Genomic DNA, 27,850 nt, shown 5'->3' with positions numbered 1-27,850 from the left:
TCTAATTTTTAAGTGTAGACCAAGCCCTAGATTCTATGATGGAATACTTCACGCCTAAATAGAGAGGCAAGCGAATATAAGGCATTTATTTCTAAGGTACTCACCACTAAGTATGTAACCTCAACTCTAGAGATTTGAATTAAGAGGAAGGTGTTTGGCATCCCCATGCTTGTCCCTACAGGAAAGCAGACATCCCAAAACCATTCAATTTGAGAAGACTAAAAGTCAGGATAGCAAGAATGTAGCAGATACACATTGATGTGCAGTGCCAGAGCTCGACAAAAAAGTCTATATACAGCCTGCCAACAACATGCTTGGCTGAAGCCTATTATGGTGCTTCATTTAAACAAATTAACCCAAAATTTTGAGGATTGCTTTTTACCAATACTTGACATCTGTGATGTAAGTAAAATAAAATTAAGAGCATGATTTTATAAAGCATTAACACTAGCACGGGTAGAATACTAATATTTGTGTTGCACTCTTAGTTCTCTACAATGCTAATCTTATGCTCTACTATACCACGAAACTGCCACTATCACTGTTCCTATTTTTTGCTTCTATGTGGGTCAAATAGTCACTTGAGTATTTGGAGTACTGAGTTGCACACATTTTGACACACTTAAAAGGAGCACTATTTGCTTCATTTTCCTTACAATGCGAATTTAAGTTTCACATACCTGGTCTGCTAACATAAGTACTGTTTTCATTGTGAACCTGCGGGAACAGAAGTTGAAGAGGTCTTCAAGGCTGGGTCCCAGAAGATCCATAACTAGAACATTATAATCTTTCTCTTGACCATACCACCTGTAATGAAGCAGAGATGTCTAAGTTATCATTCTGTTTAAGATAAACTAACGATCTGTAGTATTAACAATGAGGTAGCCAGTTAATATTTTCTAGAAGATGCCAAGTAATACATTTTCCCACTTCAAAATAACAATTGAGATTGTTGATGCACAAATCCAATTAACTAGACTGTTTTACAAAGTGTTCAGTATTTATAAGCAAGCCCTGGCTACTGCTAGACATGGAGTATTTTTGTGACAGTAATTTACTTTGATGTAGATTAGTGGCAATGATGCATTTCTTTTATAATATTCATTTTGTTTAAGTCTTAATTGGATCAGCTCCATTTTGTTCTCCCTGCCATTGATTTCCAGAAAGCAGTACATAATGCTGGCCTTTAACTATGTTAACTCCCATTCTCTTATTAACCACCAAAAGCACTGACTAAAAACAACCCACTGGCAGCTGGCCTTTACAAGCTGGATGCAGTTTAATTTTTTATTATTAAATAGAATACCTTTTTGTAAAGCAAGCAGCAACAAAAAGCTCTGTAGCAACTTACTGAGTCACCCTACTTTCCGGAAAATCACTCAACTTTCATAGGACATTGAGCACAAAGGTTTTGTTTGTATTTTAATAAGGTGTGCCTTCAATTTTCACTTCAAAAGAAGGAGTGTCAATTTCCACCTGCAACTCGCACATCCCTCTCAGTCTTCAACTAGATGTCTGCCACTTCCTGACAGAAGAACATTTGAAAAATACCAGTGTACCAAATTAAAATGACGGAGCAAAGCAGAGGCAGCTACGACTTACAAAAAGCATATCTATTCTTTCAGCAATGAGGGAAGATCCCTTCCCATCCACAGTATTCCTACTAATGTGTCTATGGTATTTCATACCAATGCATACTATTATCCTACCAGATGCAATAGGGGTTGATGGGACCACTTCAAAATAACTCCAATTCTTCCCTTCGGAATGCTCAGTATGGCAGTGGGCTCATCTACATTGAGAGTGCTCAACTGTGAAGTCCCACAAAGCTTAAATACTTCCCTCCCATCAGGTTTAACATCTTTTTGGGGGGAGAGGGGAAGGGAAGAGAGGCAAGAAGGAACAACCACCACCACTGCTTTCTCTCCAGTTCAACTAGCACCTCTCCAAATAATGCCTAATCAAGATAATTGGTTGGATGAAAGTCAGGAAAAGGACATGCTTTGAAAGGTTCTTCTCAGGATTCAGCAGTTTACAGCACATGTCCTCCTTGCTCATTACTGCTTGACAAAATGGTCATGACAAAAACCTTCTGCCATTTAACTAGCCAGAGACTGCACCTCATCTTATCAAAGATGGACCTAGCCACAGTAAACATACTTTTGTGACCTTCAGAGTTGACTACTGTAACTCTGTACATAGGTCTTTCAATGGACATAGAGTCAGACACTGGAGACTTCGATCATACAAAGTGAAGAAAACAAGATTAACTTTTCTGGGATCTGACTAATATGGCCCTTGCCACAGCATTAGTAATAACTATCCCAAAAATAAAGGTAGGTGAACGGAAGACTATATCAAGTTCCGACTTATGCCCCAACTACCATATGTCTGTATAACACCTGTAGCAAATACCTACTTAAGGAGAGGACTCTAGAAAAGTAAGGTATCACAGATTGCTCTGTCCTCAACCACTACTGACTCCATCAATCCAGGTCATGTGTTTCAGTACAGCCAAATGCATTGTCCTACATCTAGGAACAAAGTATAGGCCACGCTGACAGGCTGGGGGCTATATCCTGGAAAGCAGAGTGTGAAGAGGACTTTAGGGGTTGTGGTAGGTAACCAACTGAACACAGGCTACCAGTGTGATGCTACAGCTAAAGAGGGCCAATATGAATAGGAGGATTAAGGAGGCAATATCCCCACTGTATGTGGCATTGACGAGACCCCCCCACCAGGCAGGTGTCAACACTTTGAAAGGACTTAGATAGGAGCCACAAGAATGGTTCAATGTCAGAAAAACATGTCTTACAGTGAGGTTGGGAGTGTAATTTATAGTTTATGGAACAGAAGGTTAAAAGACAAATTGATTACATTCATAAAGTACATACACAGGGAGAAGATGCAAGAGCAGGGGTAGGCAACCTGCGGCAAGCGAGCGGATTTTCAGTGGCACTCACCCTGCCCGGGTCCTGGCCACCGGTTCGGGGGCTCTGCATTTTAATTTTAAATGAAGCTTTTTAAACATTTTAAAAACCTTATTTACTTTACAAACAACAATAGTTTAGTTATATGTTATAGACTTATAGAAAGAGATCTTCTAAAAACATTAAAATGTATTACTGACACGCGAAACCTTAAATTAGAGTGAATAAATGACGACTCGGCACACCACTTCTGAAAGGTTGCCGACCCCTGTGCAAGAGGCTCTTTAGTCTAGGGTAGCGGTTCTCAAACTGTGGGTCAGGACCCCAAAGTGGGTCAAGACCCTGTTTTAATGGGGTTGCCAAGGACTGACATTACTCTTGGTGGGGCCCAGGGATGGACTCCAGGGGTGGGTGCGTGTGTGTGTGGCGCCGGCCTCAGGTTACACCCCCTGCCTGGGGCTGAAGCGATTAGGCTTTGACCTCCCGCCCCAAGAGCAGTAGGGCTCTGGCTTTGGTCCTGGCACCCCTGAAAGCTTTAGGTTCCAGTTTCCCTTTCAAAAAGTACTATATTTTGTTTGCATTATAGATATTGCTACCTGCACAGTCTAAAATAGACACAGTTACCCACCACTGTCCATTGTAAGACCATTTTCAACCCAAACAGTTCAATTTTGGTAAAGTTATAAGCAACTGAAATTTGGCCAAGTTAGGAGTTTCTGAAAGTCTCAGCACCTAGTTTGGCAGCTACATTCTCCAAAGATTCTATCTCTAATGGGCATGCTGCAGGGGTAGAGCAGACTTTCCTGCTATTGCTCCTTCTACCTGGCAAGAGCCACTGTCACAACATGCATTGGGAACTGAGTTTCCCATGCACCCCCTGCTGGCACCTAGGAAGAAGGAGAAGGAGGAACAACTTGACTGGAATGCAGAGGGATGAGGAGCTAAGGGGGCAGAGACTAAACATGGACAGGCTGGAGAGGTCGGGGCAGAAGGGTCTGAAGCCACTTGAGAATACTCCCTTCAGAACCTGGAATAGAACCCAGGATTTCAGAGTCCACATTCCTTTTATGTCAAATAGCAGCAAAGCATACTGAAAACATATGCATCATCCTGCAATCCAAGTGTTTTTAAACAAATCTCATGACTGTAGGTTTTTAAGCATAGGTTAGACCAGTGGTCCCCAACCTTTTTCATCTGGTGGGCGCCAGACGACAAGCCACGGAGGACCGTGGCGGCGGGCGAGCATCCGCTGAAATGCCGCCGACAAGCAGCGTCATCCAGAGGATGCTGCTTCTTGGCGGCATTTCGGCAGATGCTCGTCTGCCAGCCAGTACGCGGGCGCACTTAGACACCATGGCGCCTGCGGGCACCGCATTGGGGACCCCTGGGTTGGACAAATGAGTTGGGGTGGTCTAGGACAGATCATCTCAACCTGGGGAGGGTGTCCAACTTTTAGGGGCGTGACAAATCTTCTAATAGTTCAGTAATTATAGTAAATGTAGGGGTACAGGGGCAAGCACCAGGATGCAATGTCACTCATTCAAAAACAATTTTAGGGGGTAGGGTGGGAGGAGTCCAGCAAAAACAATGCTAAGGTGGGACCTGATTTTAAAAAGGTTGAGAATCCCTGATATAGGTGTTCTTGGCCCTGACTCAGCACAGGAGGACGGTATTAGATGACCTCTCGAGATCCCTTCCAACCCTACATTTCTAGGATTTAAAACTTAACACAGGAAATGAGCACATTAACAATGGAGCTGATGAATTAGTTTAGAACTAAAAAAGCTGCTTAATTCAATGTAAGAAATAAGAGGTCAGTGTGTTTTGAGGTGTATATTTAGAGGGATCAAGCGTTTGGGCAGACCTTCCATAGAAGTTGTTTCCTACTTGCTTTGAAAAGCATTTCAATCCCTCCATCCAACCCTCATGCATGCTATGAACAAATAGACGATTCACGAGGATAGCTCCACCTGCTTCTGCCCAAACATGTTTCACTAAGTGCTTAGGTTTACCTCAAATGTAGAAAGTGAAGGCTAATTTCAGCCATTTTTTTTTAAATTAAATTAAGGATTATACGAAGCAAGGAAGCAATATGCTCTATTTCTGCTATCAAAAAAAAAAAAAAAAAAAAAAAAAAAAAAAAAAAAAAGGTAACTGATCCCAACCAAACTGTGCAGGTATATCTCAGCGAGGTGTATGAATTGTTGAAAGAGGTAGGATTTTTTCTAACAAGGCACAGGTTTTTTGTTTTTAAATAGACCGTTATCAAGGTGTGGACTAGGAACATCATTCACCCAGACTAAAATCAGTCTATTTTTAGATTTTTGCTAACATCTCAATGTATTCTCCTTCCCACCAAAACAAACTATGTTTTGGGTGGATTATGACCGTTACGGCAGATTTTGTTTGGGGATTTTTTAAAATACAGAAAAATCCCTGTCCTCATAACCAATTCTAAAATAAAGGATTTCAGTATTTATCAAGGGTTCTTAACAGGCTTGTAATATTTAGTCTCCATCGCCTAAAGCAAAGCTAGCTCTGCAACAACTTACCAAAAGGAATTTATGTTGGAAAATGCTATAGTATTTCACCACCTCTTTAATTTCTTAAATTGTTACATGTCAGAAATAATTCTGGTCTATTCACACAACCAGTTAATTTGAAAGGTTTGGTAAAGGAGATCTGAAATATTCAGTGTTTGCTTTGCTAAACACTGCAAATCAGCAACTTCATTTTCCTGTAATGTTTCCAGGAAAAACTGGATTAAGAAGTTAGGCTACATCTTGTCCATTCAAGGTTTGTTTGGTAGCTGCTACTATTGGAAACTAATAGTAAGGAATGCAGAAACTTGGCTCTCACAAGCAAACCCTTGGAAAATATACTTACAACGAAGAAGGATCTGGCAAGTAGTCTAGTTTACTTTATAGTTCTATATTCATTTAATCAATGTTAGCTGGCATGTAGAAGGACAATGTTACACAGACGTAAAATCAGCATTACCATTTGTGTTATGAGAAAATTATTTTTTTTGTAAAAATCTGGGAGGCCCTTACCTAGGACACCCCTGCCACAAACTCTCCCCTCCTCTACACATGATTTCTCTCAAAGGCCCAGCTCCACAGCAGCTGGCAGAATTAAACAATACACTCCTAATTTTATGTTTTGGGGGTGAATTAAGGGTATTTAAAGATCTAGCCAGATATGAGATGCTATTTGAGCATCTCAGATTACAAATTCTCCACATATCTATTGGAGATTAACTGCTGATCTTGCCTTGGATCTGGAAGTGCAGGAAATTACATTTTTTTTTTAAAATCTCAGATTGAGGTTTACTGTCAAGAAGCATCAATACATTTTGGATGTGTTGGAAGTAAGGCAAGGCAAAAAGTTTATGATGAACGAAGTCAAGAAGTTAATACATTGTTTTAAGACACTATTAGCCACTCACACTAGACACACTAATAAGAAAGATGGAATATACGCAAGTCCTTTGAGATCCCTAGCCTGTAAAAATTCATATTATATAACGTCCTCAAAGAGATTACTCAGCCTCACACAAGATATTTATTTTTTCTGTGGCCTAAAAATTTGGTGTGCATGTTCTGGTTTTTGGCACAGCAGATGCTCACCCATCCTTGCTCATTAATTCACAAACATGTTAATTTTTTCATCATACTATGGTGTTTGACAGATCTCAGAGGTTGCAAAATTACTAGCAAACACACGATTGCGTAAAAAGTTAACTTGATGCTTCTTGATTGTGAAATAACTTGCATTCTGAGCTAAACAGTCGTTACTTCAGGGCATGGCTAAGGATTTACAGGTAGTCTTGGAATGATCGATTTTTAATCCGTAAGTGTCAATAAATGGGATTTCACCACACACACAAACTAATGAAAATACATGTTCATCAATGATAATCAAAATTTACAGATAGGCAAAGAAAGAAAAATGATGATTGAGAACTTAGTTTGCTTTAAGGATATTTACATTGTATATTTTGACGTGATGTTGACAATTTGCTTTTTTAACAGTTATAAAGCTTTAACTTTTTGAATCAACATCTACTGTCATTAAACAATTACTGTCTGACCTCCCCATTGTCTGGTCCCGCAAACAGTTTCCCACAACTGAAAATTTAAATTGATAAAAATCTAAAATATCAATATATGTTTTAAGTATCAGTTGAAATAATCAAAAAAGAAAAATCAAATTCTGCCAAGCCTAGATATAGGCCACACTCAAGTTAGTAAAGTACTCTTTGTTTATAGGTGTAAGAAATCTGGGAGATCAGAAATTGAGGTAGCCTTGAGAGTTTTAGGCCTGCAGAGCTGGGGCAGTAGTCAGTTAAATTTACAACTGTATGCATCCCTGCTTTCCAATGGGCTGAAAATTTCATATTAATTAAAATGAACTATTCAAAAGGTACTGATTAAGATAAGGATATAGACTTTCAAATTAAAAAAACCTTACATGGCATCAAGGACTTGCAAAAATATACAAACCTTCCAGTCATATATGCGCATTAGCACATTTTTACTGTAGTAAAGCAGTGTAACATACATAGGCAGAGTTGGAAAACTTGTTTGTAACGTCCTGTGTTTCAATGTCTGTGTCACTATGCTGGGGAATTAAGTCATGTGATACTGTGGTGTGAGAAAGGATTTGGTTTGCAGCTCCCAGATGGGCAAGCAGGCATTCTGCCAAGTCACATGATTCACCTTAGTGTTTACTCAGCAAACCCATGGTTTTTATTTCTTTAAATGACTAACCTTGAGGAAAGCAAATGAAAGTGTTGATACCGCAGTGCTAGGTGCACAATTACTGTACTTAGTTCCACCAAGGCATCATCCTCTAAACAGCAACTGCTTTTAAGTTGGCTATAACTAGGGCCCTACCAAATTCATGGTCCATTTTGGCCAATTTCACGGTGATGGGATTTTAGAAATCGTAAGTTTCATTATTTCAGCTATTTAAAATCTAAAACTTCACAGTGTTGTAACTGTAGGAGTCCTGACCCAAAATGGGGGTGTGGGGGGGGGGGTCACAGTACTGCCACCCTTACTTCTGCACTGCCTTTAGGAGCTGGGCCCTTGGCTAGCAGCTGCCGCTCTCTGGCAAGCCAGCTCTGAAGGCAGCACAGAAGTAAGGGTGGCAATACAACCCCCTTACAATAACCTTGCAACCCCCCCTCATCCCACCCCCCACCCCGCACCCCATTCTGGGTCGAGACCCTGAGTTTGAGAAACGCTGGTCTCTCCTATTAATTCTGTATAGTATAAGGTAAAAGCACACAAAAGACCAAATTTCACAGTCAGTGACGTGTTTTTCACGGCCGAGAATTTGGTAGGGCTATAGCTATAACGGACATTTTGAAACTTTTCAATTTCAAAACCTTGATGTTAGTGAGACATGTTACAAGAATATGGCCAGTGACAAATTAATATATAGAAGATCTTGAGAAACTGGACTAACAATAGCAAGTTTACTAACAAAAGACTAATTTTGTTCAATTATCAAAGCAGTAACTTTATGGTCAAATATTACTTCCTAAAGTAAACTGTACATTCAATCTTGTATGAGGAAGGACTCACTAGAGTATTTAACAGAGGGAGAAGGAAGAAAGCCATGTGTAGGAGCAGAAGTAGATGAAACCACTTGTTTCTATGTTAGCCCAACAGCCAGTGAGATTCTAGGCCTGATTTCAGACCATGTTGTACCACTTTCACTGTTCCACAAAGCAGAAGGTAAGAGCTTAATCCAAATCATTAGGCAAGTATAAACAGCAGTCACAAAACTTCGAGCAGAAAAAGCCATTACATCTTCAGATAAATACCCATCTAAGAGTTCTCAAACACACAGATCCACCCTTAACTGGGGCACAAACGTAAAACTCAAACACCGGCAAAAAGGACTCAAAGGAATAATCTCAAAGCAATATAAAAGGCACTCTAGTGACAGTTACAAAGTACAGCATGTTACTAAATACAATAAAGCTGAAGCAGAAAGTAGCCATAGTAGCAATCTTAGACATGGGAAACACACCTGTGCATTTGAGTCTATGAGGAAATGCAGACAAAGCGGTTATTGGTTCAAACATATCACTACAGCTTTAGCTCTCGTTTACTCAAATAGAAATGCGTTTTATCTCAGACTACATCGAACGAAATGGACTACTTGAAAATATCAGTGATAACTTATTGAGACCAGCACAACTTACGCATATGGATTTCATACCTCTACCTGGGACATTACACACATTTATTTTTCTTGGTTCCCTATGTTTTGTCAGTATCCTGTACTGCTCTAGCCTACAATTATTCTGACTGGCACCAATCAACTGGTTCCTTAATATCTTTCTGTTTCAAATATACAGTTTCATTATGGCAGTCACCTTTCAACTATTAAAGATGGAGGAAAACTTCTTGGCAAACAAGTATGCCTATGCACCAAGAGTTTGGATTCTTTACACTTGCTAATTCAACCCCTCCTAATGTAATGCACAGAGTATATATAAGAAAAATAGAGCCTGCCACCATGAGATATTTGAGACTGAATTGCCTAAGTATTTTACAATTTACATATGTGTTAGCTTCTCCATATTGACTTGTATGTTCTTTTCCATAAAGCTGGAAAAATAATTGTTAATTGTTGACCAAGTAAGAGTCAGGAATACAAATGCAATTAACATAATATGGGATAACTGGTACAGTCAAGTGAAATATTTAGCAGATGTAACTCACTGTGGCAACTAATGTTAGTTATAAATTAGGCCACCCAAGTACTAAATTAAGAAGCAGCAACTAAACACTTTCTATAAGAAAGTTAGAGTTACTATAAATAAAATATTGTGACTGTTTTGTACAACTAAGACAGATTATTTCGAATATATAAAGTATGGTAGTGCTACTCATTCCCATAAATGGCATGCAGCCTGATCATTTAAATTGACTAGAACTCTCTATGCTGCATATGCACTTCAAAGTGACTGACTTGCTATTTTACTAATTGCTTAAGGCAGAAAATCTACATCTGGTAAATTGTTTCTACATATGTTTCTATAGAAATTAAGCCTTCCTGCCTTTTTGGTTGCAAAGATAATCCTCCAATATAAGGAGGAACCCATGGAGTGCTTTCATCCCAAGTCTTTAGATTGCTCTAGTGCCGCTCAGCTTTCCCAGGCAGGATAAAAACCAACAAAAAACTGGTCAGTTTAATTACTGCATACAGGATGCCACACATATTGAAACGGACAAAACTGGTGGCTACCCTGGTATCTGCTTCCGCTAGATAAAGCTGTGAGCAGAGGCAGACAGACCAAGTATAGGAGAAGATCTGGAAAAGATTGAGGCTATCCCTATTCAATAGAAGAGATTACCTTCCTTGTCAGCCAAAAGGCTCTGTCACAAAAAGAAAAGCATCAGTTGCTGGAAGAGAAAAGAAGTGGCAGGGGAGTCTCACACACCTACAAATATGAAACAGAATTCACTGACAGGACCTTCCCTGGTTCCAGCAACTCACAAGAACTGGACTTTTCCCACCAGAGCGCTGCTGATGGAAGTTACAGTTGTGCCCTCTCCATGTCTGCAGGTCTGTTTTTCAAGCTCTGTTTTTTGATCTCAAATAAGCAGTTCCAAGCTGAGAATGCATCTCACCAGTTAAAGTATTTAACTTGTATAAAACACTGCTTAAAGGGACATTCACTTGAAAAGAAGTCTGATAATTATTTATCTATTGTTACTAACAAAATCCTAGGATTACTATTAAGTACCTATTTTTTCAATTTACTTTGTGCTTCCTGCAGCACTTTGTGTAACTCAGCTTCACCGTTTCCCTGAATAGTCCATTATTATGGGAGATACTAGTGAACAGTAAAGCCAAAAGACCCTTGAACATTTTTAAGATGTTTCAGGACACTGTTTCAGGTCATATCAGGAGAATAAGGTTAATCATAACAGTCTTCTAGAATTTGCTTCCCAAGAAGATGGTGGGAAGCTGTAAGAAGCTTCAACCTTCTCTCTCCACTCCCCCTGCAATAAGGAATATGAAAATTGGCATAAACATGCCTCAACACCTGTACAATATACAACAGATTTGAACATTAAGCCTGGTGGAAGGAAAGTTACGATATACACAATACATACGTTTTCAGTAGCGTTGGAATTCATCAAAGAACCAATGGTATATTTTTAGTGCTGTTAATTATCACCTATCAGTGTATGTGTTATTATACCTTGTCTACATTAGCCTTATGTAGCCACAGCCTTAGTTCTGCCCTCAAATAAATGCAACATTTAATATGTTACACATGATTAGCTGTAACCAAGGAGCAGATACATCACCCATTCCAAATACAGCCAGGTCCTGGCAATTCATCTGAACAACTAATCCTCAAGAAAAATCTCTACCCAAAGAAAACCTACTTAAAAATATGTAGAGGGTGCATCTTGAAAGACATTTAAGTTACAATAAATTAATACAAGAAATAAAGTTCAGAACAAGCCACCAGCCAAATATACAGCCAGCCAGAACCAAGGAATCTGGTACAAACTCAAATACCCCAAATTAATGTGATCAATTAAACAAGAAAGTAACAGATGAAAATACATTACAGTACAAGAAGGGGACTGACATAATGCCCTAGAACCATCAGAATAAACCTGCCAGAAGAATGTGGACTTTTCATTCAGTCCATCAGAGCTGCCTTAGGGCACAAAATCAGTTAAAGAAGTGTAACCTTGATTCAAGTTCTTTCTGTCAAACCAAAAATGAAATTCATGTTGCACAATAAATGTACATGTCAAGAACACACATTAGATTGTTTAACTACTAGTGCATTTATATAGTTCCTTGTACTCAGAACTATTTTCAAATTCTTAATAATTTGAAGGGGTCTGCATGGTAGGGGTATGGAATAATAGCTGTGCCCTTTTTTCAAGATTTCTTTTACACCATAAAGCAAAACCTTTCTTGCCCAAATCTGACTGTTTGTGTTTTTTATCTTAAACATAAGGATTGCAAAGTCTCCAACCTGTCCTGTTTACAGTGAAGGCTGAGGATTCATGTACTGTCCGCTTTCTCAGCTCTTTGAGGTGACATTCAAAAAATGTATTTTAAAATTGGATTTTGCCCTTTTGCTTCTTTATACATTATGAACACATGTAAGGGTTTTTTTAGCTAATTTATCTCAACATATCTGGAAGATCCAGTAAAACCAAGATGACTAGATGTATCTAAGCATGTTTCTGCGCTTGCATCTAAGGGGCAAGAGAGTTGAGTATTCAACAGAGACTGCCTCTTATTGCAAAAGTATTAGTAACTGCACTTCCGTGTTTACTGCTTTGATATGTGTAGGGTATGTCTACACTTAAGTGTAGCACTTCAGTGTAACATTACCTATGGCAATAGGAAGGGTTCTCCTGTCAACACAGGTAGTCCACCTCCCCAGGTGGTAGCTAGGTGAACAGAAGAATTTTTCCATCAACCTAGCACTGTCTACACAGGCACATAGGTTGGCTTAACAATGCCGCTCCGGGGTGTGGATTTTTCATCCAAATGGACACACTTAAATCAACCAAATTTTCTAGTGCAGACCAGGCCTAAGAAGGCCCAACATGTTTTTCAAAAGCTAGCCTACATAATCTTTACATTAGTAACTCAGGCTTACCGTTTTATTTCTTGTATAGATACAGCATAACAAAGGTGTTATCTAGTGGTTTTTATACACAGGTCTCAACAGTGAATCATAGAAATGTAGGACTGGAAAGGACCTCGATAGGTTATCGAATCCAGTCCCTTGCACTGAGGCAGGACCAAGTATTATCTAGACTGGGGTGGGCAAACTTTTTGGCCCAAGGGCCACATCTGGGCATGGAAATTGTATGGCGGGCCACGAATGCTCACGAAGTTGGGGGTTGGGGTGTGGGCCCTGGGGTGGGGCCAAAAATGAGTTCAGGATGTGGGAGGGGGCTCCAGGCTGGAGCAGGGGGTTGGGGTGCAGGTGGGGGGGGGGTGAGGGCTCAGGCTGGCGGTGTGGGCTCTGGGGTGCAGGACAGTAGGACCAAGGGGTTCGGAAGATGGGAGAGGGATCAGCACTGGGGTAGGGGGTTGGGGTGCTGGAGGGGGTCGGGGTGCAGGCTCCAGACGGCGCTTACCTCAAGCAGCTCCCGGAAGCAGCAGCACATCCCACCTCTGGTTCCTACTCAGAGGCACGGACAGGCAGCGGTTGCCGGCCAATGGGAACTGTGGGGGCGGCACTTGGGGCAGAGGCAGCATGCAGAGCCCCCTGCCTGCCCCTATGAGTAAGGGGCAGAGGGGGGACATGCTGCTATTTCTGGGAGCCGCGCGGAGCCACAGCACGCGTAGAGTGGGGCAAGCCCCGGATCCCGCTCCCCAGCAGGAGCTCAAGGGCCGGATTAAAACGTCTGAAGGCCCAGATGTGGCCCCCAGGCTGTAGTTTGCCCACCCGATACGTTTGACTAACCTGTTCTTAAAAGCCTCCAACTACCGGAGATACCACAACCTCCCTACATAATTTGTTCTAGTGCTTGACTACCCTTACAGTTAGAAAGTTTTTCCTAATGTCTAACCTAAATCTCCCTTGCTGCAATTTAAGCTCATCTTTTCTTGCCCTGTCCTCAGTGGGTAAGGAGAACAATTTATCTCCCTCCTCTTTGTAACAACCTTCTACATATTTGAAGACTTATGTCCCCCCCCCCTCAATCTTCTCTTCTCCAGATGTACCACCCCCCATTTTTTTCAATGTTTTCTCATAAGTTATGTTTTCTGAAACTTTAATCGGTTCTGTGGCACTCCTCTCAACTTTCCCCAGTTTGTTGAACGTGAGCTTGAATTCTTTTGTAAAGCATTACCTCGGTTTTACAGATGGGGAAACTGAAGTACAGAAAGAGTGACTTTTTCAAGGTTATACAAGCCAGTGGCAAAGCCAAGAATGAGCTCTCAATTCCCTGTCAAGTGTCCTACCCACTGGATCACAATGCCTCCTGCTATGACTACTTTAATAGAGTGCAGCTGTAAGGTTTTATAACAGTTTTAAAGCTTGCCTGACTTATGAAGAAAAAAGGATTAAATTTGCCTTAATATTCTCCTCCAGCAGAGCACAACTCAATTCTATTCGAACTGTTCCAATTACACACATTCTGTTGTAGTACTGACATGGTATACTGTCAGAATATTTAACTGAAAACTAAACTAAATATAAAAGTCAAACATTTTCCCGAAAAGAGTGCAGTTAAAGAGTACCAGATCACATGTGTCTAAAGAGACATACTGGAAAAATCAAGCACAATATGCACAATGTATGGACATCACCAGGATCAAGGTAAATTAATTCTTTGTACAATGTACGTATCCTTGATGGGTGTTTTAGTGACACTCCATGTCGTAAGTCAGGTTATTCATCTTCATTCACAGCAACACAAGTATCTGGCCTGAATCAAATTCCATCATGCTTAAGGTTTGTGGACAAGAACTTTATTGTACAAATTGTTATTGCCCTTCTCTGATGTTAAAGTAGAAAACACAAAATAAGAAGCCTTTATTTTAGGTTTTCTCACTGCAACTGTCACCAGATATCATCGAGCAAGATGCCAGCCAAAAGTAGAAATGTGTGGTTAGAGACTGTCAATTCAAATTTTGGTAGAGTATACCCCCCACCTCCCCACCCAAGATTTAAACCCAGCAAGAAGTGCTGTGGAAGGATTTCAAATTAGGGTAGATGTTCTGAAAGGCAACATTTTGCAGAACACAGCTGGTTAGCACTAGCACTGTGAGAATCTGAAAGTGAAATTGACCAGAGACTGTGTCAGTCAGGATTATCTAAGGGATTGCTTAACCTGAACTCCTCAGTTTTAAAAAAAGAGTGAGTCGAGTAGTTTCAGATACCATATCAGTTGCCAAATCTCCCGACCAATTTTTTGTAGCATTACCCATCATTTCCTATTCTTTAAAACAGTTGTTCATTCCCCTATGTTGTGTGGAAAAAAACATCCAAAATAAAGGGGAAATTGCTGACAATACACAAAGTGAAATGGGATATATAAAATACTGTCAAATGCACAAAGAAAAAACTAAAAAGATACTAAAAATAAGTTTTTTCTTTCAGTGATATCAATCTAGTTATTTTCAAACAGTAGGTAAGTTTTATACAAGAATATTATTTAAGTTGACTTAGCATCTCAGCTTGGAAAAAACAGTAATAAGTAAGTTTATTACTGATTAAGCCTGAGGACCTCTCTTTGAACTGTAATTCACTTTTGCTACATGGAAACGATACTACGTTAAGGACTTGTTGGTAGCATAACAGGTATGTTATTATTTAAGTGAAAAACAATTTACATTTACCTAAAAATACCTGCTTTTTCAGATTGGTCGTGAAATATTAAATACCTGTTCGCTTTGGCAATTTTTCCAAGTTAGCATCGTTTTAATGTGCAACTATTTCAGTAGTAAGAACAGGAGTACTTGTGGCACCTTAGAGACTAACAAATGTATTTGAGCATAAGCTTTCGTGGGCTAAAACCCACTTCATCGGTTGCCGATGAAGTGGGTTTTAGCCCACGAAAGCTTATGCTCAAATACATTTGTTAGTCTCTAAGGTGCCACAAGGACTCCTGTTCTTTTTGCAGATACAGACTAACACGGCTGCTACTCTGAAATATTTCAGTAGTGGCATTTCAATAGACAATTTCAATTATTTCTTCGATGGAAGACTTTCATTTTTAAAACTGTGAAAAGGATGCTGAAGTTGCATAGTCTATGCAGCTCTGGTTTCACACTTAAAGCTACAGGTTTTTTGCTTCATACAGTTATTTGTGTTCTACCCTTACATAAGGCTATACTGATTTTGAAAAGGGTTTAAATATATAGGACAACACAGCCTATGGCAACATAGTTATGAGCAGTAATATCTACTGCACATATGCCATAACTGGGGGCACACACAAATGTCCTCATTTTAAATGAAGGAAAGCATTAAACTAATTAGTATTCAATAAGATTTACAAAATAACGTGTCCTACAATAACAGAGGCCAGTCAAAATGTCCTACAAAATCTGTGGGGTTATACCCTTTATGTACATTAAACAAGAAAAAGAAGGGGTACAAAGCATGCACTATAGCTAGGCTTGTCAGTCCAATTTGAATTTTTTTTTTTTAAAACAACTGATGGCTAAAATTGATTTTTAAACATTTTCTATATTTATCAATTTAAAATTTGACAGTTGCGGGGAATTTTGGGGGATCAAACAACAGTAATTTGAGGACAGCAGATGTTGAGATTCAAAAAGTTAAAACTTCAAATCATTAAAGCACAAACTGTCAACATCACCTCAAAATATACAAGGTAAATATCCTTAAATCAAACTATGCTCTCAAGCAGCATTTTTCTCACTTTGCCTATTTGTAAATTTCTATTATTGATAGAAATATTTTTTCATTGGTTTGTGTGTACATGGTGAAACTGATGTTTAATCAAGATTTACCGATAAAAAACTAATTCTTCCAATCCTAACTATTGCTAGTACCCTATCCTTTGCAAACCACTAAGTTATGTTTATGTAGCCATTGACTCCAATAACATAGCTTTGATTTTCTTCACACCCACCACAAAACAGATGTTAAACACAATTCACAGAATTTTAAATACGATAAGCTTCTAATGAAGGCTCTTGAAAACTGACAACTCTTATAAAAAGTTTTTGTATAAAGATAGTTAAATTTCAGTTCATCTCTATACTGAAGTAAGGGGAACCCACCAGTTTTTGATTTATTCTTGCTGACCTACCAGTATTAGTACAATAATCCAATTCTCAAGTCTGCTTCACTACTAAGAAAATTTAAAAATAGTTCTGACTAAGCCTCCCCGATGTATTAAAACAAGTTTTCATAATTAGCATGAAACAAGGAAGCTGCATAACAAGGGAAGGGGGGGGGAATAATCTTGGCACTGTATCTCTAGAGGGCTCAGTGACGCATCTGTTGTGGGCAACAGAAGGGGGCTGCCATTTCATTCCCCCTGGAGGTTCTCTGCAGACCTGAGCCTTCCGGACACACAAATGTGCTGGAAGGAAGAGAGGTACATGCCAGAGCATGTCCATGTCCCAACAGAAGATGGGGGAAGGGCTAGTCACGTCCATCCGCCATTTTCTGAGCAGAGAAGGAAGACATGTTGGAACAAAAACACAACAAAAGAGAGCAGCCATTTCCAATGCTGCCTCCCCGGAAGCCAGCCTACACTCCCAAACACAAATCCTGCAGGAATTCCCCCTCCTCAGGGATTGCTGCATAAAAGGCTGAAATCTACAGGGCAGTAAGGGGGAATGGGGAAGGCTGGGTTGGAAAGATCCTGCTAATTCTACCGTATACACACTATTCCACCTCCTAAATCAATCCTGAGTAAAAACACTCAACCCTTCTCTAACCACGGAGCCCCATCACACGATGCACTGGACAGGAGTCCATACTGATGTCCCACAGCCTATTTGACTCTTACCTTATGTGTGGGATGCCAACTCCGCCTTGCAGAATCTTGTACAGTTTGCTCTCGTACAGCAGCTGGGGATGCCTGGCCTTCTGAGACTCCAACTTCACGGCCACTTCCTGCAGTGAGAGGGAACAGGGATCAGAGCATCCACCAAGCACAGGGGTTTAGGAGGACCACAGCACTCCACTCCCACTCAGAGCTCTGCTGCAGTAGATTTTGGGAATATGGGGAAATTTTCTAGAGCTCACAACACTAGCTCAGTATCCATAATATGGAGGAGCAGCAGGCTCTGCAAATAAAATCCACACGGTGCTGATTTGTGCATAAATATCCATCCTGGGAGGGAAATACGACTAGAGATGTTTAGTCTTCAGATCCATACGACTAATCGAGATAGGAGTTGTTTCTTCGTGGCTCGGAAAAACGTGGGATGGAGAGAGGAAAAAGAAGAAAACCGAAGAGTAGGGGGTCTTCTGTGTTTCTCCCCATATGTTGAGTGCCAGGGAAGTGTGTGCCCCCTCAAAGTGGAAAGGGATGGATGACTGCGGGAGGGGAAGACGGTCCCCTGCGCTGCTGATGGCAAGGGACATATCCCTTTGGGGGTGGGGGGGGAGAAGAGGGGATGTTCCTAACTCTACCACCCATCCCCAGGGTAAGTGGAGATCCCCCGAATCGATGTGCTATCACCAGGTAAGTTTCTCCTGCGAAGGGCCAGCCTCCCTCTGGTAGCGGACTAACCACCCCGGCGGGTACGCTGATCGCCCAATCTCTTGGTGAAACCAACCGCAGGGGCCTGGGCTCCCTGTGCTGACAGGACCCCGGCTCGATGAGGGTCGCTGGGTACGTGCCCCGGGGCGGGGACTCCCTGAAGGGATGAGTCCCGGGGCTCCCTGCGGGACTACGTGGCGCCCTTACCTCCCCGTTGGTGATGTTGATGGCCAGATAGATGTCCCCGAACGAGCCCGACCCGATCTTCCGCACCAGCTTGTATTTACCCCCGACGATGAACTCGGCCTTGGAGCCGCTGCTGCTCGCCATGGTGAGGGGCGGCTCGCGGCCCTCCCGGCGCTGAGGGAAAATGAGGCGGGGGTCCTACGCTGGAGCAAGGAGCCTGGGGGGCCTCTGCGCCGCCCGGGAGGAGGAGTGGGATGCGGCAGCGGAGGAGGAATCTGGTCCCCGCCGCTCAGCTTAGGCCGGGCCCCTGCGGCGGGCGTCCTCCTCCGCGGCTCTGCCCTACTCCCCGGCCGGGCGCCACTACACTCTCTGCCCGCTCCAGAGATACGGGAGTGGCACCGGGAGGCTCTGGGGATCCGAGCGCAGCTGGCACCGCCGGATCCCGGCCGCCGCCGCTGGTACTTCACTCAGCAGCCGCCGCCATCTTGTATATCGCGCGGCTGCTATCACGGACACAAAATGCCTCCACTCTGCGGCCGCCGCTTCTTCACCGCGCAGGGCACTCTGGGAACGGGGCGGGGCAGCTACTGTGCATGTTCGACAGGACACAAAACGCGCATGTGCAAGCTAAGAGGGCAGTCGAGGACGTTGAGCCAGCGCACATGCGTAGAAGGAGTTAAATCAAAGTCAATGACTAGCTTGGCTCTTCACGCAGCGTCCGCTTCCGCAAGTGCACATGCGCACAACCCTATTCGGAATCCAGGCGGAAGGGTGAAAAGGAAAGGGCGCATGTCCGCCCGTCCTCCTCACCTGTCCTCCCCCCGCATCCTTAAAGGGCCAGTGGCCTTTCAAAATCACTAGGGGCCTCTGTCACTTGACATAGCCAACTTGGTGGGAATGGGGCCAGGGAGGGGCACGTGGGCTTTGCAGCAAAAGCACACGCAGCGGGTTAGACCCTGCTCCAGGGCAGCTGAGCCCCCCAAGCCACCCCAGAGACCCAGATCTCTGTTTCTGGCAGCCAGCCTTGCTTTGGGGAAAGCAGAGCCAGGGCCCTGGGCTAGCAATCACAGTCACCTTCAGATGGGGGCCATCTGATTGTGGGTGCTTCCATTTTTGGTGCCCAGCTTGTGACAGCAGGGGCCTGATTTTCAGAGATCTTCAGCATCTATTGCAGCATTCAATGCAGTTAGTGGGAGTTGCTCAATTGGTGCTCAACACTCAGCACTGGAAAATCGAGCCCACAATGTCTCTAGCTGGCAGTATTGCTCATGCTGAGTATTAAAAAATCATGAGTCAAACCACAGAAAAATCATGAGCTTGGCTTAAAAATTATGAGATTTTTAGAAGTCTAAATTTTGAGTTATTTTTTGTTTGGCATCTGATTTTTGAGCCTCTAAGGTTAATATTTTCAAGTTTTCTTTACAGACATGAAGGATAGAGACAATTTTTTAACAAAGCTGAGATCCTCAATTAATCACGTGACTCTGGGTGCTGGGGCTTTAGAAAAACACCAAATGTCATGAAAGCTGGCAACACTTGGGCACCCAAAACCAGAGGTATCCAAAATCAGTGGCCACTTCTGAAAATTTGGCTGCACATGCACAGCTACCTTTTGTCCATCCCACAAACCAATCTGCTAAATATTGCTGGTTGGTTGGCTCTTTGTAAAGTGGCTGAGGGGACCCTAGGTGAAGAATACTTTGAAGATATAAAGGGCCTAAAAGTCAGACCAGGTGTAAATGGGACCACTCCCACTGAAGTCAAAGGAGTTGCAACAGCTTACCTTTTTATAAGTGGGTGGATCTCCTCTAGAACCTTTTTGGAGCAGGTACCTGACTTAGGTGCTTTGTAAATAATAATAAATTAATGCTTTGGGGTCACATTGAGGAAAATAGCAGTAATGTTACATTGTGCTTAAATGCAGTATTCATAGATCTGATTCTTGTACCCATCCTCTTAGTCACTTTTCCTGCTCCATACCCCCTTCTTGATCTTCAGTGTGTCAGTTACACCCATGTACACCATCTTTCTGACCTGTACCCACATGACCTGTAATTCACATCACCTTTTACATCAGCTCTGAGTATGGCCCAAAGTGGATGGTATCCAAGCTCTGCTGACAACTTATCAGATCCCAAATCAAATCCGAAAACCTTTGAAACATTAATGTTAAGTGCTTGACTTCATTGTATAAAAAAATAAATTCAGAGTAACATGTGGCACCTAAGGTCTTCCTGCTATTCTTAGATGCCTGCTGCAGTATCTCAGGCCCAGAAGCACAATAGGGGTGAATTAAGAATGGAGTGGAGCTCTCCTCTGCTTTTGTGCATAAACAAGCTCTGTTTTATCATCCTTCTTTAGTAGGTCTGACATGATCTGATTTACCTCCTAACCTTGGTTCAGCTACGAGTCTTTTTGGATTGTAAATTGTGTAGCACTAAGTCTTGGAGAAGCCTTGCAAATTTCTGCTGGGAATTCTTTAAGCAGCTGCTTTGTGTCAGCCAGATATATTCTGGGTCTGCTGTTTCTTTCTGCCTTTTTAAATGTTCTTTCCTTCTGTGTCCTCTCGATCCATTTTCTGCATTGTTCTTTTGCAAGAGCATGAAACTGAGAATTCCTTGTGACTCATTATTACTCACTGTCAGGATGGGCTCCACCGTGCAAGACTAAATTTGGGAGAAGATTTAGGCCTCCAGCCCTGTTCAGAAAGTACCTAAAGAAATGCAGCCAAATTATAAAAGCAGCATCCATTAGATGCCAACTTGGCATGTCTCTTGCTAACTGGATCAGCCACAGAAGCTCCCTTTCAGCTCAGCTGGTGGGGTTGCTAACCACATGCTTATGAATGATGAGGAGCCTAATTTAAGGCCTGGTCTACACACAGTTTATGTACCGATTTAACTACTTTGATTAGGACTGTGACTTTATACTGATATGGTTAAAGCGGTACAACCCCTAGTGTGAATGCAATTATACCAGTATAAAGCTGCTTATACCAGTACAGCCTATTCCCCTTATATATCTGCAACCACACTAGGGGTTGTACTGTTTTAACTATATTGGTTTCTAAATGGCTTTAGGTATAGTGGTAGAAGAACTCTCTGTCAACAAGCCCTAAGTCTTGGCTGTGACTATGTGATAACTCTGAGACTTGCCTAATTTCATTTGGTCTCCACTTGTTACTTATAAGGTGGCTGCAAAGCAGGAAACCAAAAGGGATGAAGAAGTCCAAGTAAGGGATAAAGCTTGCAGTTAGCAATGATTCTGAACTGCAAAGTTCAAATCCAAACTTCCTTGTGCTTCAGGATATTTGGATCTGAGTTTTGCTTTAGTCCCATCTCTCCCTGCAATGAAAATAAAACCAACAATCAACACTGATCACATTCTGGACTAATCCACATACTTGAGAATCAATAAGGATGCCCAAAGTTAGAGTCAGCCCCAAACTCATTCCCATGTAAATTCTGTAATTGATTCTTTGCATAAGTAAGAATATCTGCACTGGTCTCTCACTGAAAGTGAATGTTGATCTTGTACCAAGGAGTATGGATACATATCACAGGAGAAGGGGAACTGGACTTTCAAGGGTACTTGAGATGTCTCAGAACAACTCCCTCAACTCATTTCTAAATAAGGAGCTTTGTGTCCCCAATTACCCGTGCTGTTACTGTTGATCATGATATGCAAACAGCTCAGGAGGACTGAGAAACACTTAAAGCTCTACAGAATTTTTAATAGCTGCTCTTGAAGGGATTTGAGCAGTTGGGAAGCTGTTTGGCTTGAGTCACATTTATTTGAAAGAGCTGGAAAAACAGGTTGTCCGATAAATAGACCATATATGGGTGTATCTGAGTGCTATTGACCTCTCTGCTCTAGATTTGCAAAATTGTGCAATGCTGCCATCTGATGGCTGAAAAGTTACTGCTATTATTACTGCTTAAAACTAATACTTACATAGGTGCTGGAACTAGGAGTGCTGAGGGGTGCTGCCGCAGCCCCTGGCTCAAAGTGGTTTCCATTATATACAGTTTACAGTTTGGTTCAATGGCTCTCAGCACCCTCACTATAAAAATTGTTCCAACACTGCTGAATATTTATATTACAATGGCACCCAGAGACTCCAATCAGGATTGGAATCCCATGAAGACAGTGTGTCTGCCCTGAAGAACTTACAATCTAAGAAGACAAGTATCATACGAAGGGAGATATGATCAAATATACACAATTTGTAATATACATATAGACATTTGTTATTTTTTCTCTTGATAATTTTAAATATATAAGGTAAATGCCAGTTATCCCCATCTGTCCCTCATAGGGTGACCAGATGCCCCGATTGTATAGGGATAGTCCCGATTTTTGGGTCTTTTTCTTATATAGGCTCCTATTACCCCCCACCCTCTATCCTGATTTTTCACACTTGCTGTCTGGTCACCCTAGTCCCTCAAGCCATTACTAATTAGCTAACTTCTTACAGGCATCACAGCAGAGATGGGTTTTGAAAGATTTGAAAGAGGATCAGTTCAGGAAGGATGTTCTGGGCATAGAGGGCAGCCAGGAAGAAGGCACAGAGATGTGTGTGAGAAGCTGATGAACATGCTGGAATGGAGGAAGAGTAATACAAGAAGAGACAAGAGCTGATACATTTAGGGTACGTCTATACTTACCTCCGGGTCCGGCGGTAAGCAATCGATCTTCTGGGCTCGATTTATCGCATCTTGTCTAGACGCGATAAATCGATCCCGGATCGATCCCGGAAGTGCTCGCCGTCGACGCCGGTACTCCTGCTCCGCGAGAGGAGTACGCGGAGTCGACGGGGGAGCCTGCCTGCCGCGTCTGGACCCGCGGTAAGTTCGAACTATGGTACTTCGACTTCAGCTACGTTATTAACGTAGCTGAAGTTGCGTATCTTAGTTCGAAGTGGGGGGTTAGTGTGGACCAGGCCTTAGAGAGTAGAGTTCTGAAAGGCCTTGAAGGTGAGGACAAGAAGGTTAAACTTGATGCCATGAAACCGAGGGAGCCAGTGAGGAGATTCAAAGGGACTTGGTCAAAACCCAGAAGATGATCTTAACAGCTGCATTTTGTATGGTGATATGGGTGTTAGGGAGGCCACAGTAGGGAAGATGGGAGATGATGAAAGCTTGATGGGAGTTTTGGCTGTCTGGACAGAAATAAAAGAGATCTATCTATCTATCTATCTATGCTTCTAGTTAGCAAAGGCATCAGCATGAATACAATCATCTCCCCAGGTAACCCTTTGATTCCAACGCCTAAGCACACACATGTGTTCATGTGCATGCACACACACACAAACACATGCATTGCCCACTTTTTAAACATATACATGCACACACATACACTTTCCATGCATGCGTGCACTCAAGATCACAGGGACAATTCCACCATGCCATTCATCTGCATGAGGCTCAAGGAACATCATAGAATGTATGTAGGCTTGGAAGAATTCAACTTTTATCAGTGAATGTCAATTTCACTGCACACACACACACACAAACCGCTGCAAAAATATTTCCATAGATAATAACTGAAATTTACAAATAGGCAAAGTAAGAAAAATGCTGCCTGAGAACTTATTAGAATTCAATTTAATGATATTTACATTGTGTATTTTGACACATGATGCTGACAATTTTTAACAGTTATAAAGCTTTAACCTTTTAAATCTCAATATCTACTGTCATTAAATCATTTCTGATTCCCCCAACTTTCCTACAACTGTGAAAATATAAATCGATAACAATAAAAAAAAGCTTAAATCCCACAATTTTGCACAACTGAAGATTTAAATTGATACAAATTGAAAAAAATACTTAAAAATCAATATTATCCATCAAAATTATAAAAAAAAATCTAATTCTTCCAATTCTAGATGTATGATACTGAAATGACCTCGGCTCATTTCCTGTTTCTACTATTGTTCTGTCCACATTATAAATGCCAGTTTTAAGATTTGGGTCTTGGCAATTTATGAGATGTACTTGTGTATGTATCTTTCTACAATAGCAAGAAGGTAATATTTTTCTCAAGTACAAGAAAGAGAAATTAATTTCTGGATGGGCAGGAGTTCAACACATTAAGTGAATGGCATTAGTAAGGACATAGGATCTGAATGAACATCATAGAGCTATCCATTCAGGTATCCCATGCCTTACCCATATCAGATCAGATCCATAGGTCCATCCAGTCCTGTATCCAGCTCTGGCACAAAGTATCAGACTCAAAGGCCTAAGCTGGTATTCTGCCCCTTGCTATATAAGATCAGGTCCACAGGTACGTCTAGTATGGTACCCTACCGTCTGCCATACTGGATTAGACATATAGATCCATCTACTCTGGAATCCTGCCTCAAGTAGTGACCAATACCTGATACCTCAGAGGAAGATGAACACTCTTCATAATGCACCTTTCCAGCTGTCATGCCCTATAGGAGAAATAACTTTCCAGCTTTCCCATGGATAAGCATGGCTACACTGTGGAGTTTGGTCTTTAGTTTATAGAGCTGTGAATGATATTGACAGTCCAAAAGCCATCCAGGACTTTCAGAAATGCAGCCACAGCCTCTACGTCCATGTTCTCACTCTGAGACTTTGAGAAAAAACACAAGTTACACAGATGTTAACAACATATGCACAGCCTGCCAGTATCAGAAACAAAATGAACTGATGAAAACTTCTGACTTTGGGTTTCTTTTTTAAAAGATGTAAACCACACGGAGCATTAGTGGCATTGTAAATGTGGGTTGCAAGGGGATTTGTAGTGTGTGTCAGAGGAAGATGGACAAATCCGATCAGCAAAAAAGCGTGCGTTCCCAGCTTCAAAGATGGTTTTGCAAACAACTGAGAGAAAAAAAGTAATTGCTTAATTCAAACTTAAAATTGGGAACTATCAGCCTACACACCACCATCTACAAAATACAATAAAAAAATTGCCTGAGACAAATCAATCTGATGGAATCATAGAAATTTAGGACTGGAAAGGACCTTGAGAAGTCTTCTAGTCCAGTCACCTGCACTCAAGGCAGGACTAAGTATTATCTAGACCATCCCTGACAGGTGTTTATCTAACATGCTCTTAAAAATCTCCAATGATGGAGATTCTGCAACCTCCCTAGGCAATTTATTCCAGTGCTTAAACACCCTGACAGGAAGTTTTTCCTAATGTCCAACCTAAACCTCCCTTTCTGCAATTTAAGCAGTGACCTCACCTTCTGCAAGTCATCTCACCTTGCTGTAGGCTGGATCTTTGCAGACTGACTACTACTGCATGCTTCCCGACAGAATACCCTCGCCAGCAAGCAGCACCGGTAAGGTAAAACACTGAGAATTTAAAATGATATAGACTATAATTTTAACACACTTTCAATACACCACACTTTTTAGCCTCAGCCCTTTAACATGTTCTCTGTCTAAAGGCTCTGAAATGCTCTATGAATCTCATGTATTTCATTGTTTTGCAGGGGGCAATGAACCAAGGAAGAGATGTTTATATCTGTATCACCAGATAAAGCAAAAGGAATAAATCCCCTTTCTTCTCTCTCCATTAAGTACACTGAACTTCCTGCTTTGAGAACCTTTCTCATACAATTAGCTCAATACCACTTTGATCCCAGCACTGCTCACACTTCAGTCGTTCTTTCTATGCAACTGAATGTCCCCAAAGCTTTTAATTTGATCCCAGGGTAGGGGGGGGGGGGGCTGTGCACACCATAATGAAACAGCTGTTCTATACAGTACAGATCCAGCAGCATACTTGCAATAGTGCCAGTGAATCTGTCACTATGAAATCAGAGAGAGAGGGGGACCAGATCGTCCTTCTGAGCAGCAGGGATATCCCCTGCTCTTGCCAAGCAGCATTGGAGGGAAGCCTTTCAATGACAAGCTACACCATGCAGTGATCTGAAAGGTCAGAGAGTGTCAAGCGGGTCTCCTCATGGGTGGCCTGTGAGTGCTGATAATTGGGTGTTTAATTAAAATAATTATTTCTGAGCCCCCTGCCGGGATTCACTCTGCTTGCTCTGTTGACAATAGGGGGCTGGGACCCAGTGTCAGAGAGGAGAGCCTAGATTCAATTTTGCTAGACTACTGTTTTAACATCAGAGCTAGGGTGGAGCACGTCACAAATAGCATAACACAAAGACTTTGGGACAGAATCTGATCTCAGGTATGTCAGCGTTAACCTTACGCAAGTCCAGTGAATTACTCAAAGTTTACACTGATGTAAATGAGATCAGGATCTGCCTGTTTGTCCTTGTATTGCTCCTGCCATTTGAGGATCTCCAGTCACATTATAACTTTTCATCAATTTAATTCCACAACAACCCAGTGAAGTACACAAGTAGCAACACCTCATTTCACAGAAACTGAGGGCCCCTGCATTTGAGGGGAAAGATTTTCAAAGGCACAAAGGGAGCCTAAGCCTTAAGTGATTTGCACAAAGTCACACAGGAAGTCATTGGCAAAGAATCTCAGATCACCTGACTTCAAGTACTTTGGTCTAGTTATTAAACAACACTGCCTCTCCATCTGACTGGTGGGTTAAATATCGGATTGCAGAGACCTATGAAATATCATATACCCAGTCATGGGCAGTACAACCTGTTTGATGCAGTTAGGAAAGGTTGTTAATACAAGAGCAGTAACATGGCTAACATCTCCCGTGCTTCTGCATTAGAGACGGGCCAGCTCCTGTGTTATTGGCACTGCTACAATATTTATGCATCAGATTAGATCTGGATGAATGGTTTTGCAGACTCACTGGGATATTCATTTCAAGACACCCATTCTGCCTCAGTATCTCAGTGCTTTCCCGACTGCCCATGCTGTTATGTCAGGAGCATGTCCTTGAGACAAGGGCACAGCTTCCTTGTGGCTTTCCTTCTGAACAGGGTGGCCAGGTCTGTAGCTTTTCTATGACCTTCAGCGGGGGGCTTTTTACAGCAGAGAGTAGGCTGTTTACTGATCTATTTTTAGAGCTGCTCACAGCTTTTTGGGCTGCTGCTGTAGACAAGAATCTTGCGCTGCTAGGGGCCAAATCAGACACACATCAGCCAAGGGCAAGGCACTGGGACATAACCAGAGGTAGCATTATTCCTCTGAGAGCCACTAGCAGGACTCAGACACCCAGAATATTGGGCTGCTGAAGTTATTGACAGGATGTAGAGTTCAGCAATTGCCCCCATACAATGGCTGTTACATTCAATTGGCCAAATTCTGCTTCTGGTCCATGTGCCTCAACCCTGAGATTAATACAACAGATCCCTGCTAAAGTAAGGGGAGTTCAGTACCTGTGGCCCATTCAGTCACTGGGCTCTCTGCTGAGACTGTCAGCAATGGTGTCAACTGGTGCCACTGTGATGGTGGTTTCCAGTGGTCCTATTCATGGTGTGAGGAGCTACTCGGCATGAGTAAAGGTGGAAGAATCAGACCCTAATTAACCAGGAAAAAGGTCTGGGTATCATTGTGAACAGCTCAATGAAAGCCTCTGCCAATGTGAAATGGCAGT

The 27,850-nt window shown here is 41.9% G+C and overlaps 1 protein-coding gene across 5 annotated transcripts in view; it reads right to left on the bottom strand.

Annotated features, from left to right (window-relative positions):
* The window catches only part of CSNK1A1 (casein kinase 1 alpha 1), a 52,071-nt gene extending 33,424 nt beyond the window's left edge, over positions 1-18,647 (bottom strand). For all 5 annotated transcript variants that reach the window (XM_065409699.1, XM_065409701.1, XM_065409698.1 and 2 more), the window contains exons 1-3: positions 18,350-18,647; positions 17,444-17,550; positions 681-807 (exon numbers count right to left, since the gene is read on the bottom strand). In XM_065409699.1, the coding sequence (XP_065265771.1) occupies positions 681-807; positions 17,444-17,550; positions 18,350-18,472 (357 nt within the window). In that variant the 5' untranslated portion in view covers positions 18,473-18,647. The remainder of the gene's footprint in view (positions 1-680; positions 808-17,443; positions 17,551-18,349) is intronic.
* Between the last annotated feature and the right edge of the window lie 9,203 nt (positions 18,648-27,850).

Source organism: Emys orbicularis, chromosome 8 (genome assembly GCF_028017835.1).
Source record: "Emys orbicularis isolate rEmyOrb1 chromosome 8, rEmyOrb1.hap1, whole genome shotgun sequence".
NCBI lineage: Eukaryota > Metazoa > Chordata > Testudines > Emydidae > Emys > Emys orbicularis.
This window is presented reverse-complemented; position numbering and strand designations above follow the sequence as displayed.